Raw genomic sequence first — 13,621 nt, 5'->3', positions numbered from 1 at the left:
GGACGCTTGGATCTTGGATTTTGAAGAAAGAAGGATGTTGCTGGACAGCTTGACCCCTCGTCAGTGTTTTGGCCATATCTCATGAACCGTAACTCCGATTGACAAGATTCAAAATGTTCTGAAAACTAGACACAATTTCGGACGACTTTAGTGTTTTGAGAAAATGCTGATTCCAAAGTTACTCGGAGAGTAGGCCATCAACTCGCCGAGTTGGTCAGAAGTTTCACGATTCTGGACGCGCTGACTTGCCGTACACGGGTTTTAAGTGACGGACTCGCCGAGTAGCCTCTGTTTTATGAAAATCTATATAAAGGGACTTTCAGATCGATACCCTAGCATATAGAGAAACCCTTGGAGGCCAATTGTCGAGTAAAGGTGTTGCTAGAGCGTGGGAAGCAAGGGAATCAACCCTACATTCAATTTTAAGGAGAATCAAGGCAAAATCAAGTTTACTCTTTACCTAATCTCTTGTTTGAACTATGTTTTTACCAATTGATTTCGTTTTTGAGCTTGTTTCTGCTGTAATCATGAGCTAAAACTCATAACTTCTGTTTAGGTAGATGAATTTTATGAATATGCATTGATTATTTGAGTAGGATTAATTTTAATTGGTAATTAAGTTTTGTTAAGCTTGTTAAAGAACCTTATGTGTTGACAATAACTATTCTTTTGTTAATAAATCAGTAATTAAGTTGTATGAACATCTCTTAGTTATTAATTTCATATGATTTATTGTGACCACATAGTTGTATGTCTAGGAATAACGAACGTGAAACTAGAATTAACTAGAAGATAGGTAAGTTAATATGTAAGCTTGTTGGATGAACATCGACAAGAGGTTAATTGAAGGGCCAATTTAGTTAACCACTACAAGGCTTACTTAACTCGAATCAATAATCTAGGAAACCCGTTAATTTAGACAACTGGCCATTGCTTGAGTTAATTTGTTTTCTAAGAATTAGGAATAGCGAACGTGAACCTAATTATCTTAATCGGTAGCCAATGAAGAATTAATCCGATACATTAAAATCATCCATGGGAACAAATGAGTCTTACCTAAACAGAAGTCCTCTTTACTATTGAATTCAGTTGGTAATTAATTGTTTTAGTTGCTAGTTAGTTAATTTGTGTGTTGGTTATTCTAATTAAGTTTCTAGTCTTGTAAAACTAGAGAAAACCCCCTTTTTGTTATTTGTTTTATTTAGATAATATTAGCATTTATTTTAATTGTTTACCGTTCCCTGTGTTCGATACCCTACTTGCTTGAACTATATTACTAATCGATAGGTACACTGCCTTTCGTGTGTTTATTTTGTGTCTAAGTTAGTAGAATTAAAACTAGTTGGTTTTACACACATCAGCCTTTTACCCAAATTATGGATTAGACTTGGCTTGAGACTAGTTGAGTTGGAAAAATTCCTTAATTATTAGTTAGGGTTATCTGATGCGATTAATTGGTAGAATCTATTTCCGACAGTTCGGGTGTGAGTTCTATCAATCATTTGTGTGAGGTAAGTCTCCTCACTATTCTTACACGTGTGGTAGAATATATGTGTTGACCAGTTGGGTGTATGTGTTATTACTGTGATATGTGTTACTGCGTGTGTTGAGACTTTGGGTAGTCTCCATAGTTGCTAATAACCCACAGGGCGTGCTCTTTGCCCACTAAGACTTCGGGTAGTCTCCAAAGTTACTGATAACCCATAGCTGTTTACTTTGTGTTGTGCTGCATGTGGTACTTTGGGAAACTCACTTAGCTTCGTGCTTATAGTTGTTTATTACATGTGCTTCAGGTACTTTTTATGATCGCAGGAAGGCAAAGGCTTGATTGTACACATTCGCCTATAGTTTCCGATTCCGGATATTTTGGGACACTCTGACATTATGATGATGATTTGTATTTGACATTTGTGATTTTTCTTGAGATGGTTTTTATGAACAATGCTTTTAGTTAATTAGAAATGAAAATTTGGATGTTACACTACATTTTATAGATGTACTTTGACTTCAATTTATATGTTCATTATATTTATTGCATTTGCATTACAGTGACATATTTCATTACCAATAATACCATTATAGATTTCAATACACCATATTAGCATTACAATGACATATTTCATTACCAAAAGCTTCATTTGCATTCATACATACGAGTTCATTACATTATGGGTACCCTTACATTATCCTAATACCCTTCATTCAAAAGCTTACATCTAACAACTTAAAAGAGTACTATTGCATCACAATTCCATTCAAAAGAACTTAACAAAGTACAAGACAAACAAGACAATGAAAGATACTTTATGTCCATGCATCTTCTTCTTCATTTCATTCAGCGCATGCCTAAGACCCAAAACCTCCTGTTCAAAAAAAAGGAAAAACAAAGCTTTTAGATAAACGCTAAAGCTTACACATTTATAACAAAGATATACAAGAGAAAAGCTTCAATCTTCAAAATCGACCATTACCAACGAATTAGGGCACGTTCTGAACCTTTTCCCCGGATTCTGTGTTGTCATGGAGACTCAAATCTGACTTGGGAGCCCACACTAGCACATAATTTGGTTGTTTGAGGTGGAGGCGATGGAGGCTTACAACACCTTCTTCTTCCACTCTGTTCAATTTAGGACACAAGAAATACGAGACCTTTTGCTGTTGGGGGGTTATAAGCATGCCACCGGGCACATAACATGCCAACTAAGCTAAATTGGAAGAAATCGGTAAAAAGAACGACACTTAAACGGTTATAACAATCATATTTGTATAATATGAACAATAAAACATTAAAGACCTAACGTGGACAAAATTGAAACCTTATTACTCTCCTATGTTGTTAACCTAAATAACAAATATTTAGCCACAAGCAAATCAAATAAGATTGTTAACCAAACCAAAACCGATCAAATATTATTCGGTGTAGATTGGGTTTCAATTTTACAATGAGACGTGGATACCAACTTTAAAGGCTTAGGACTCTTAGTTATTTTTAATCTATGCATTTGGTCTGATAAAATAACAGAAAAAACAAAATAAGCAGTATTTTAGTTATTTAAATTAGGTTGAACACCTGATATTTAACATAAAAACTACTGTTCAAATAAAATACAAAGTTGCCTTAGAACTAGATATTTTAGTAATAACCATTTATCCAGTTTTGTCTTTATTTTGTAATAAAATATAAGGTCATTTTCTCTCACGATTGAAAATTGAAAGATTTGAGTCTTTGTGAAACATAATTTGTTTTCACTTTTCAGTGCCATATTATCTTGAGAGGCAGTAGAGTAGAGCAGCTGAGTGGCTCAAAAAAATCTCAACTTTTTTGATTCTTTTCCAAATTAAGGTTTTGAAACCTTAAATCCCTCGAATATTTTATTTCATAGATACCCATTTTATAATCTTGGAAAACACAGTCAGTAATCCCCATCCCAGATACTGGATTCTCGTTCAGGTTCTTCCTCTAACTCTCTCTTTAATCTTGCACATTGACGAACAGATCTTAGTAGTTTTATTTTACAAGAGCGAACAATTAGGTTTCTTGATTGCCTGTTGATTTGTAGCTTCTGATTCAATGATGAAAATTGGACCTTCAAAATTGGAACTAGGGTTAGATATCCAGAATGTAGAAAAAGAATCAAGAACTTCAACTATATCCCATAAAAGTTACCATTCGATTTGGCATTCTGTACAAATTCGACATTTTCCACCCAAAGTGGTGTGAGATGATTAGGTCAACTCTAACTTAGATTCTTGATGCATTGGTTATAAAGATAAATATATTTTTTTGTGTTTGAATTGTGCGTTTAAACGAATTATTGCAATTTGAAGTCGTAATAAGTAGTTTTAAGTAATCCGCTAAACGAATTATGATTATGAGTCTTTCTTTGACTTTTTGATTATTTGATCAAGTAGAAGTTGCGCCAAATCTAACTATTTTGATAAATGTACAACAAATATCTAACCAATTATCCGATTCTCATTATTCAAATCGCAATAATTCATTTTCCAGAGTCAATAAAAGTTGAATTTTGTTCACCAAATCCCCTATTACAAACATAGGCACCTAAAAGTCGATTTTGAAAACACGTTTCCTAAAAATAAAAATTAACAGAAAACACATTTTGTTTACATACAAGTTCAACAAATAAAACCAATTCATACATTCATTGATCCTACAAACAGTTTAAGCTAAAAGAGATGGGAGGGGCAATTAAGTCTTTTATCGAAAAGGCATTGCCTTTTGCTGCCATGGTGATGGTAGAATGTGGGGAAGTTGGGATGATTACATTAGGAAAAGCAGCCATGAATGATGGATTAAGCAGTTTTGTGTATGTTGTTTACTATAATGCCCTTGGCTCCATTATTCTTCTTCCTGGTTTCATCCTCCACATCTGCAGGTTTGTGGCCTATTACCCTCATCATGTACTCCAAATCTTTCATATTCTTATATTCATATTTATGCTGCATTTGTTAATGGTGAGGGCATTCTTGTCTTTTGCCCAAAATGGGTCCTATCCTACCTTGTTCCAAAGTGGATCTTACCTTCTTATATTCATATTTAGGCTGCATTTGTTAATGGTAAGGGCATTTTTGTCTTTTGCACAAAGTGGGTCCTATCTTATTATATTCATACTTAGGTTGCATTTGTTAATGGTAAGGGCATTCTTGTCTTTTGCCCAAAATGGGTCCTATCCTACCTTGTTCCAAAGTGGGTCCTACCTTCTTATATTCATATTTAGGTTGCATTTGTTAATGATGAGGGCATTCTTGTCTTTTGCACAAAGGCTGCATTTGTTAATGGTGAGGGCATTGTTGTCTTTTCCACAAAACTGGGTCCTATCTTCATATATTCATACTTAGGCTGCAATTGTGGTGAGGGTATTTTTGTCTTTTGCACAAAATGGGTCCTATCATATTCATACCTTTTTCCATCTTTTTGAGTGGGACAAAAAAGTGCAGCTTTTTACTTTTTGTCTAATGCATATAAAAAATAGTACAATTTGTAAAGTGTCTATTCTGTCATATCATGTCCTACATAACATATTAACTTTGAATTTATTTTTTGTTTTTGAAGAAATAGTCGACCTCCTCTCACATTATCGATCCTTTGCAAACTATTTGGGCTTGGATTTTTAGGGTAATGATTGCATTTGGGATCCTTTTTGTATGTTGTTAATTAGGATTATTTTTATTTAATATTTATATTATATGTTATGGGTGTTGTAGGATTTGTCTTCTTCAGGTATCTGCATATACGGGTATCAATTATAGTTCTCCAACTCTAGCTGCTGCATTGGGCAACTTGATTCCTGCCTTTACTTTCCTACTTGCAGTCATCTTTAGGTACATTTCATTATTTTGGATAAATAAAAAATATTTGAGAAAATGACATTATATTTGAGGACATGGAAGGAAAAAATAAATTTGGGGAAATTTTTAATAAGGTAGGATGACTTTCTCTATTAAGTTGTTGTTTCTGCATTAAGTCAGAAAAGAAACACATGTATATATCTTACTGGATTAAGTCGATTAAGTAAAAGGAAACGACACATAAGTAAATTATTATGCTATTTATGGAAAGTTAAACCGAATTTCAAAATTTAATATCATGTTTGAAGGAAATCTCGTATTTTACATGATATACATTTAAAATGGAGTATAATAAAAAAAATGGGAAGTCTCCTATAAAGTCCCTACATTTTGACCTCATACTCAATTAAGTCCCTATATATATATATATATATATATATATATATATATATATCTTTTTATTAAGTCCTGAATACTGGCTAAATTATTCAATTATGGACAATTTTTCAGATTTGCCGATATTCAGGACTTAATATATATATATATATATATATATATATATATATATATATATATATATATATATATATATATATATATATATATATATATATATATATAGGGACTTAATTGAATATGAGGTCAAAACATAGAGATTTTATAGGAGATTTCCGTAAAAAAATCAACTAAATTAGTGAAAGTTTCTTAGAACTTGAGGTTAAAGGTAAGAAATTGGAATGTATATTCCTAATGTTGTAATACGAAGAACTGAAAGTAGGATGCCATAATAAACAAATCAACTAAAATACATCGCTATATATATATATATATATATATATATATATATATATATATATATATATATACATAACGTTTTACGTATAGATTGGAAAAATTCGATGTAAACAAACCAACAAGCCGAGCAAAAGCATTAGGAACAATGGTGGCTATAACTGGAGCATTTGTAATGACATTTTATCAAGGTCCAACATTATTCAAGACGATTATTAATCATCATAATTCAAATGAAAATTTACTTTCTTCACAAAAATCAAAATGGATACTCGGGGGTTTCCTTATTGCAATCACAAGCCTTTGTTCTTCATCATGGAATGTTTTTCAGGTAAACGTTTTATAAATCCCCGCTTGTTTTTAGGCTTTGTTAACGTTGCATCTTTAAAAAATTATTTAATTTGTCATGTAGACTGCAACGGTGAAAGAGTTCCCCGATGAAGTGACAGTCGTTTTCCTCTTTTGTTGCTTTGGGACAATTCAAACCGCGTTTTTTACGCTTATTTTAGAACGAAATACGGATGTTTGGATTCTTGATACGCGAACCGAGTTTGTATCAATCGTTTTTGCGGTAAGTCTACAAGAGCTAAATGCAAGAAATGGCAATGTACTTTTGTTTATTTATTATGTCAAATCAATAAAAAAAAGCTATATTTAAAAATATTCAAAAATCCATGTCTTTTTTTTTTTTTTGATAATAAACATTTAGCCCCATCTCATTGAAATGTTTTATGAAACCTCCTCCTATATCTTTTTAAGCAAAGTCATCTTTCGTATTGGTTTTATTTTTATTAAGTATGTTGCTAAGAAGATTTAAATCGGTAGAAATTTTATAATTTTGATTTGCATGTTTAATAAATTAGATTAATGAGTAAAAAATAATAATTGTATATTTAAACAATATCATTAAGGGGGATAAAGTGGAATGGTTATTAGGATGAGGGGATGGAAAGAAATATTATTACAATGTTAGTGAGTGGTTGAAGGAATAGTAATAACTAATAAATAATAAATAAGCTCCCATTTGAAATGCTATTATATAGCATCCTAATTTCATTTCTTTCTATTACAACATTGCCATTTCAATTTTTTTTGTTATCGGGACATTTTATTTTGAAAAATCTACCCGATTATAGGTGTGAAATTTTCTATGACATTTCTAAAATTGGGTAGATTTTACAATGTACAATGTTATATTATGAAGAAATGAAAGCAAGATGCTATAACAAACAAATAAATGGAAGTACGTTGCAATTTCTTACACAAAAATCATAAAATCAAATCATTTTTACTTCATATCTAAACACCCCCTTAACTAGAAGCATTAAGACCACATTTCTTTCTTTTTCCCATTAAGTGTTATCCGGATAAATGTTATTTAATAAACATTTAAGCAGAAGAATACATACTTGGGAAAATGGAGTGAAAAAATAAACAAGGACAAATTTGTAAATAGTTACTTAATAACAAGGAAACCCTTATTTTCATGCCTTTCTCTATTAAGTCGCTTTTTCTGTATTAAGTGAAAATGAAACTTATAACTTACCATATTAAGTCATGTCGCTTTTAAATCCATTTAGTCAAACAGAAACAACACCTACATTTATTTTTCCCCATTAAGTCCTAACTTTTTACAAATTTGCCATTAGTTATTTTTCTCTTTGATTTCTCCAATTAAGCCATCACCTTTTTCAAATACTTCTTAAAACATTATTTCTCCATACAACATTTTGTAGGCTGTTTTTGGTGCTGCAATTCGTAGCAGTGTTATAACATGGTGTTTAAACAAAAAAGGGCCTGTTTATGTCTCCATGTTCAAACCAATCTCAGTGGTAATTGCAGTGATCATGGGGATCATGTTTCTTGGTGATGTTCTTCATTTAGGCAGGTAAATATCATTGACCAAGACTTTTGATGTTGACTTTCTTATGGTGTGATTGTGAATTCTTGACCAAGATTTTTGATTTTGACTTTCTTATAGTGTGATTGGAGCAGTGATAATAGCTCTAGGAGTTTATACGGTTTTATGGGGGCAATCGAAAGAACAAAAAATGGTGATAGATGATGAATCATTGACAGAAAACACCCCTCTCCTCCAGTCATAAGTAAAGATTTCTTTTTTGTGAAACTTTGCTTTGTTTATGTAACTAAAAGATTGAAGTTTTATATTAATCGAGTTAGTAAATAAAAGGATAGGTGTTTTGAGTAGGCAATGAATCTGTCAAATATCAAGATTTTAGCCTTGTTTTGTTCAAGGGATTTTACACATGATGGACTATTATACAAAAATGAAGACAACTTTGAAAAAGGTCCACATGGTTTTCAAAAGATCTTAGTTCTGCGATAACATTGCAAAGTGTTACATTGGTGGTCCTTGTGGTTTAATTTCATTTAAAAGTTGGGCTTCGTGGCATTTAGCGAAAATGTAAATCGCAATAAGTTGTTGGAAACTTAGTTTTTACTAACTTTCAAAAATGGATTTTCTCCAATTTTGAGCGTTGGATTTCGGACTCTAAATATAATAAAAACAGACGAATGATGATATATTCGTGTTCTCCTTCGTGACAGATTCGTTTTGATATATCATACGTCCAAATGGATTAAAGATGAATGAGAAATGATTTGTCGAAGTAGGGTAGTTGGAAGAGACTACAAGGGCTTCTAACCCTCGTAACACTTATAAACCCAAAGGCTCTCTTTTGTGTGCGCATGCCGCACGCCGGGGGGGGGGGGGGGGGGGGGGGGGGGGGGTTTGGCTTGGGTTCACTAAATTTGTGTGCAAGCGCATGTTCCGGGTATGAATGCACTACCAGTCGATCAAAAAAGTTTAATTACATTTTTGCAATTATTTGTTTTGCAACAATTAATTATTTTTTGTGCAATTTTGGGTTGTATTTTCCTAACATAAGTTTGGTTTGTTACTTTGAAGAAAACCATATGTCTATAAGAAACATATAAGGAATTATGATAAAGAATTGACTAGGTGAAAGTATAATGTCTAAACATGTATTGGGCAAGGGAACCAAAGATAAATGTGAAAGATTAAGTTGTGACATCCAAATCCTCAAATGGTATAAATAAGTTATATTGCGTAAATTAGTCTCTTAATATATCGTTTTAGAATGTTGTATTTAAAGCTAATTGATACTTAATAAGCTCAATATTTGATGAATATAGATTAATTTGGCGCTAAAGTTATTAAGGAGAATATTTGGATAGAGATGAAGTTGATATGGATTAAATTCAAACAAACAATAAAATACGGGTTTAGCGTCGCGATAAATGAGGCTTGTGCCATGAAGAGGCTCAAAGATTCGAGGGGGCATGAAGATGAAAGCTTAGCGGATGACATTTATTTTTTATGTATATACAAGATATTTCAATGCATTTGGTTAAATATATACTTGGAGGTTCTGTAACAAGGTGGGATGTGCTTAAATTGAAAATTTTAATACAATTCAATCCAATGGCAAGAACTGCAAAATTGAAGGCAAAAATTAACATTTTCCGACAACTAGATAATGAGACTTTTCGGTAATTGTTTTATTAAATCCGTTGCAGTTTTAATAATTCAACCATAGGAAATAAGGGGATTCGAAACCTAAACAAAAGTACAAACTATTGTCTTATTCAAGTTTATAGCATTGTTTGATTGTTTGAATCGATATATTTTAAAATAACACCCAACAATGATGCATAAAGACATTATTAAAGACATTATTGAAAACACGCGTCCTTTAAATGTGGAAAGATTTGTAATTTATTATATTTGCCATTTGTCGTTATTATTGTCGGTAGATTAATTATTGTAAAGTGTTGGTATGATGTAATCTGTAAAATGTGACATAAAGTAAGTGTCAGTAGGATGTAACATAAAGTCTAAGACCCTTGATAGTCTAGGGGTCTAAATTGTAAAATAGGTTTGTCGTGTTGCAATCATACGATTGCAATTCTCAATTATGTAACCGGCTCATTAGAGCCTATAAATAGGGCATTTGCCCATATGAAATAAACAAGGTGTTTTTGAATGTTTAAGACTTCGAGTTAATTTTCAATGTTCTTCATTTGTTGAAATAGTTTATCTATTTTTGAATATCAGAGCCTTCTATCCAAATCCATACATATAATCATCCAATATAATCCAAACAATCCATCATCAATTAAGAATATCATTAAAAGATCATCCTGACACATCCTCCGTTCAATTCCCCCTCCCCCCGCCCACACACACACCCACCCACCCACCCACCCTCTTTACTTTCTTTTATAAAGTTAATTCAAATCAATCAAATCATACGTGCTCTCGGAGAGTTTGACACCCTTATTTAGCCTAACTATACTACCTCATAATTAGGTACATTGTCTGTTAGGGTGTTATTGTGTAGTTGAGATAATTAAGGCTTTATAAATTTAAAACATGATAAAATATATTTAAAAATGCGTAAGAAAGAAATGAAGACATATAAAGTTTTCAATGCTTATTAATATAGATGGAAAAAGTTTTGAATGAGAATCTGAAACATGTAAAACTATATTGCTACTTATGATATATGATAAAAACTTGGTAAATATAAAAGACAAGAAATTTAGTGAAAGTGCATTACCGTAATGCAATAAATATGAAAGGAAGAATTCCTAAAGGGAAAAAGAATCGAGTATATAATACTCAAAGGTATCCTACAACTATTGGAAATAATTAAGTTGTAATGTACAATAAAGAATATTGATCCTCAAGATTAGTAAGAATCATCAAATGATAATTGCAAGTATATGAGAGTACACCGACCTAATGTACTAACCAAAGGCACAAAAGAACATATATAAGATCTTCTTAACATTATAATTCATTAAAGCATGTCTTGAACACTTAGAAACCATTATATAGGTTGTGTTTATGAAAACCATTCATGTTTATCTCCCAACCTACACATTAGGGTAGTGTACTTTTAGCAGAAACTTCAAACATTCATAACTCCCTCATACAGACTTATTTTTATCCGCTTCTCTCTCTCACGTGTTCTATATTTTCATGGATACATTAGAAGACCAATAGTTAATCATTTTGACCCCATCTAGTCTTTATTTAAAAATCCCCAAACCTCAGCTATTGGCTAATAGCTTATTAATATGAAATCATCAAATCTTTTTGAAACAACACAACTTTTCATTGTAGTATCTTACCAACATATCATAGAGTTATTATCGGACAACCAACTATTCTGTAACATCATAAAATTTCATTTTAAATAAGTCAAAACCCTTTGTACATTATTCCAAAAAGGCAATCATAATAAAAGTATTCTCAAAACATCAGAGTAAAATAAAAAATAGTTAATGCAGAATAAATCTCCAGGGGAGACAGTGGGATCAAGTCGAGCCCTTCCTTTTGAAACCAGAAGTACATATAAACATTTTAAATATAAGTTATAAGTACAAAGCTTAGTGAGTTCCCCAAAATACCCCATACCGTACGTACATAACAGTCAAAACATAACTAGGTCTATTTCACACCCTTCGGTCTCTTTCAACTGATATTAGATCTATTTCACCCCCTTCGGTCTGTTTCAACATGTACTGGGTCTATTTCACCCTTACAACTAAGTATATAATCATATCAGCAAGAGTTACAAAGACAACAAGCATATACATGCATAACAGTAAGTGTCACAAAGACAACGATCATCTTGCAAACATAATCCAGTGGTCTGGCATTGGTGCCTTCGACCCACAAGTACAGTGAAGGAACTCAACTCGCAGACAAAACCATAATTAACAGAACCCTCAGCCGAGGAGTGATGCTAACGCCTCCTATCAATCCATACAAGGTAAACCCTTAGTCTACCTTCTAAACCTAACAATTTGCCAAAAGTCTACCAAGTCGAAAGTCAACCCTCAAGGTTATCAGTAAAATCCAACATCAACTCATCTCCACGCCATGGACAGCCCATGGCCACGTCGTGGCTTACATAAAAAAACAACAATCCAAGCTTTAGACGTCCTCTACGATGTGGCCAGACCATCACCACGTTGTGGCGAGCACCAGACACATTGTGGTCGCTGCCTTTGGAATAGCTTAACCAATAAGTCCTTAATCCTTTGACCCACTCATCCAAACCTTCCAAAATCCATTCATACTCCTAAACCATCCTAAAAATCATTTATTTTTAGACATGCATGTCCTATGTGAATCTTGGGCTTAAGTTTGGTCAAGAAATTGGAAAAGAGGTCAAAACCTAAAGCATGGAAACAAGACCATACCAATTCATCGATCAAGAATATATGATGAACGTGGGAACAAAGTGAGCTATAAAGTTGCAAACTTTATCTCTTTCAACCATCCAAAGCTTAACTATAGACCAAAACATACCAAATAAATTAGATCTATAAGGTAAACATCATCAAGATGAAAGCTTGAGAACTCACAAATGATCCAGAAGATGCACACAAGGAGTAGAGATGAGTAGCTTCCTTGATCTATTCATAAAAGCTCCTTTTTCTTCCTTCCAAGGCCACCAAAAACACACCAAATGTGTCAAGAGATTCAAAGAGGGCCAGGGGTTTAGGTTTATAGGTGTTGGTAGCTGATAAGAGGTGAAACCCTAGCCATTACTTCCTTTAAATAGGGTGTAGGACCTGAAATATAAGGTCTTAAGATCTAGATGGCTGGCACATCGTGGCCAAAAGAATTCCATGCCTTGGTGGCTTAAATGAAGCCCGAGGCCAATTTTACCTTGCTACGTCGTGCTGGTTCCTCCACCACATCTTGGTAATCCCCTAAAACTCACAATTCAACAAATAAAAGATATATCAAGAATCCGGGTGTTACAACTCTCATCCACTTGAATGAGATTTCATCCGCAAAATCATTCATCACAACTTACTCTACCACACTAGTCGACCCTTTTTCTGAACTTCCTGCATCCTAATTAGAACTGAGAAATTATCACACACAACGACTGACTTCTAACACTGCTAACGGAACCCAACCTAAGAAGAAATCATATCTTCTGACCAAGGAACAAATCTTAGAACGCTGCCCTTAACTATCAGATAGAAAGTCTCACTGCCTTGCCCAAAATATGAAAACCCCAAACCATGTCTAACTTCCAGATAGACAGTACCATTCCAAACCATATCCATAATGACTCCACTCAAAACTTGAACCAAAAAAACTCATCTGATCCCGTGATTATCTCACTGGTAACTTGGAGAAACATAAACCTTGACTGTTCACGAATGCCGAAAATCCTAGTTTGAATATAAAATTAAGCCTCAAACCAAGTTTCAACCATTTGGTGCCAAACCAATGCCTGCATACCGAAAAAAATAATCCAAGAGACCAATCGGAACCCCACAACTACCAACAATCAACACAATAACATGAAAACACTCAATTGCAACAACTATTCTTCTCTACCCAACTCATAACAAAACCAATCAAACAGGTAACTCTCAAAACCAAAAATACAAACCGGCTCCATCAATGTACTTCTCAAAACCGGGAATCCATTGGTCCAAA

General features: G+C 33.2%; 1 protein-coding gene across 1 annotated transcript; it reads left to right on the top strand.

Moving 5' to 3' along the window:
• The first annotated feature begins 3,202 nt into the window (after nt 1–3,202).
• LOC111879820 (WAT1-related protein At3g28050) lies at nt 3,203–8,315 on the top strand. Its single transcript, XM_023876251.3, has 8 exons — nt 3,203–3,451; nt 4,183–4,397; nt 5,075–5,137; nt 5,227–5,343; nt 6,196–6,433; nt 6,515–6,673; nt 7,839–7,990; nt 8,084–8,315. The coding sequence occupies exons 2-8, from the start codon at nt 4,198–4,200 to the stop codon at nt 8,205–8,207; spliced, it is 1,053 nt and encodes a 350-aa protein (XP_023732019.1). The 5' UTR covers nt 3,203–3,451; nt 4,183–4,197; the 3' UTR covers nt 8,208–8,315.
• Nucleotides 8,316–13,621: the final 5,306 nt, after the last annotated feature.

The sequence above is a fragment of the Lactuca sativa genome, chromosome 3 (genome assembly GCF_002870075.4).
Source record: "Lactuca sativa cultivar Salinas chromosome 3, Lsat_Salinas_v11, whole genome shotgun sequence".
NCBI classification, from domain to species: Eukaryota; Viridiplantae; Streptophyta; class Magnoliopsida; order Asterales; family Asteraceae; genus Lactuca; species Lactuca sativa.
This window is presented reverse-complemented; position numbering and strand designations above follow the sequence as displayed.

Coding starts and splice junctions, on each gene's coding strand:
- LOC111879820 (XM_023876251.3), top strand. CDS start 4,198: ATGGGAGGGGCAATTAAGTCTTTTATCGAAAAGGCATTGCCTTTTGCT. Junction 6,434..6,514: donor CATCATGGAATGTTTTTCAG/GTAAACGTTTTA, acceptor TTTGTCATGTAG/ACTGCAACGGTGAAAGAGTT. Junction 6,674..7,838: donor TTGTATCAATCGTTTTTGCG/GTAAGTCTACAA, acceptor AACATTTTGTAG/GCTGTTTTTGGTGCTGCAAT.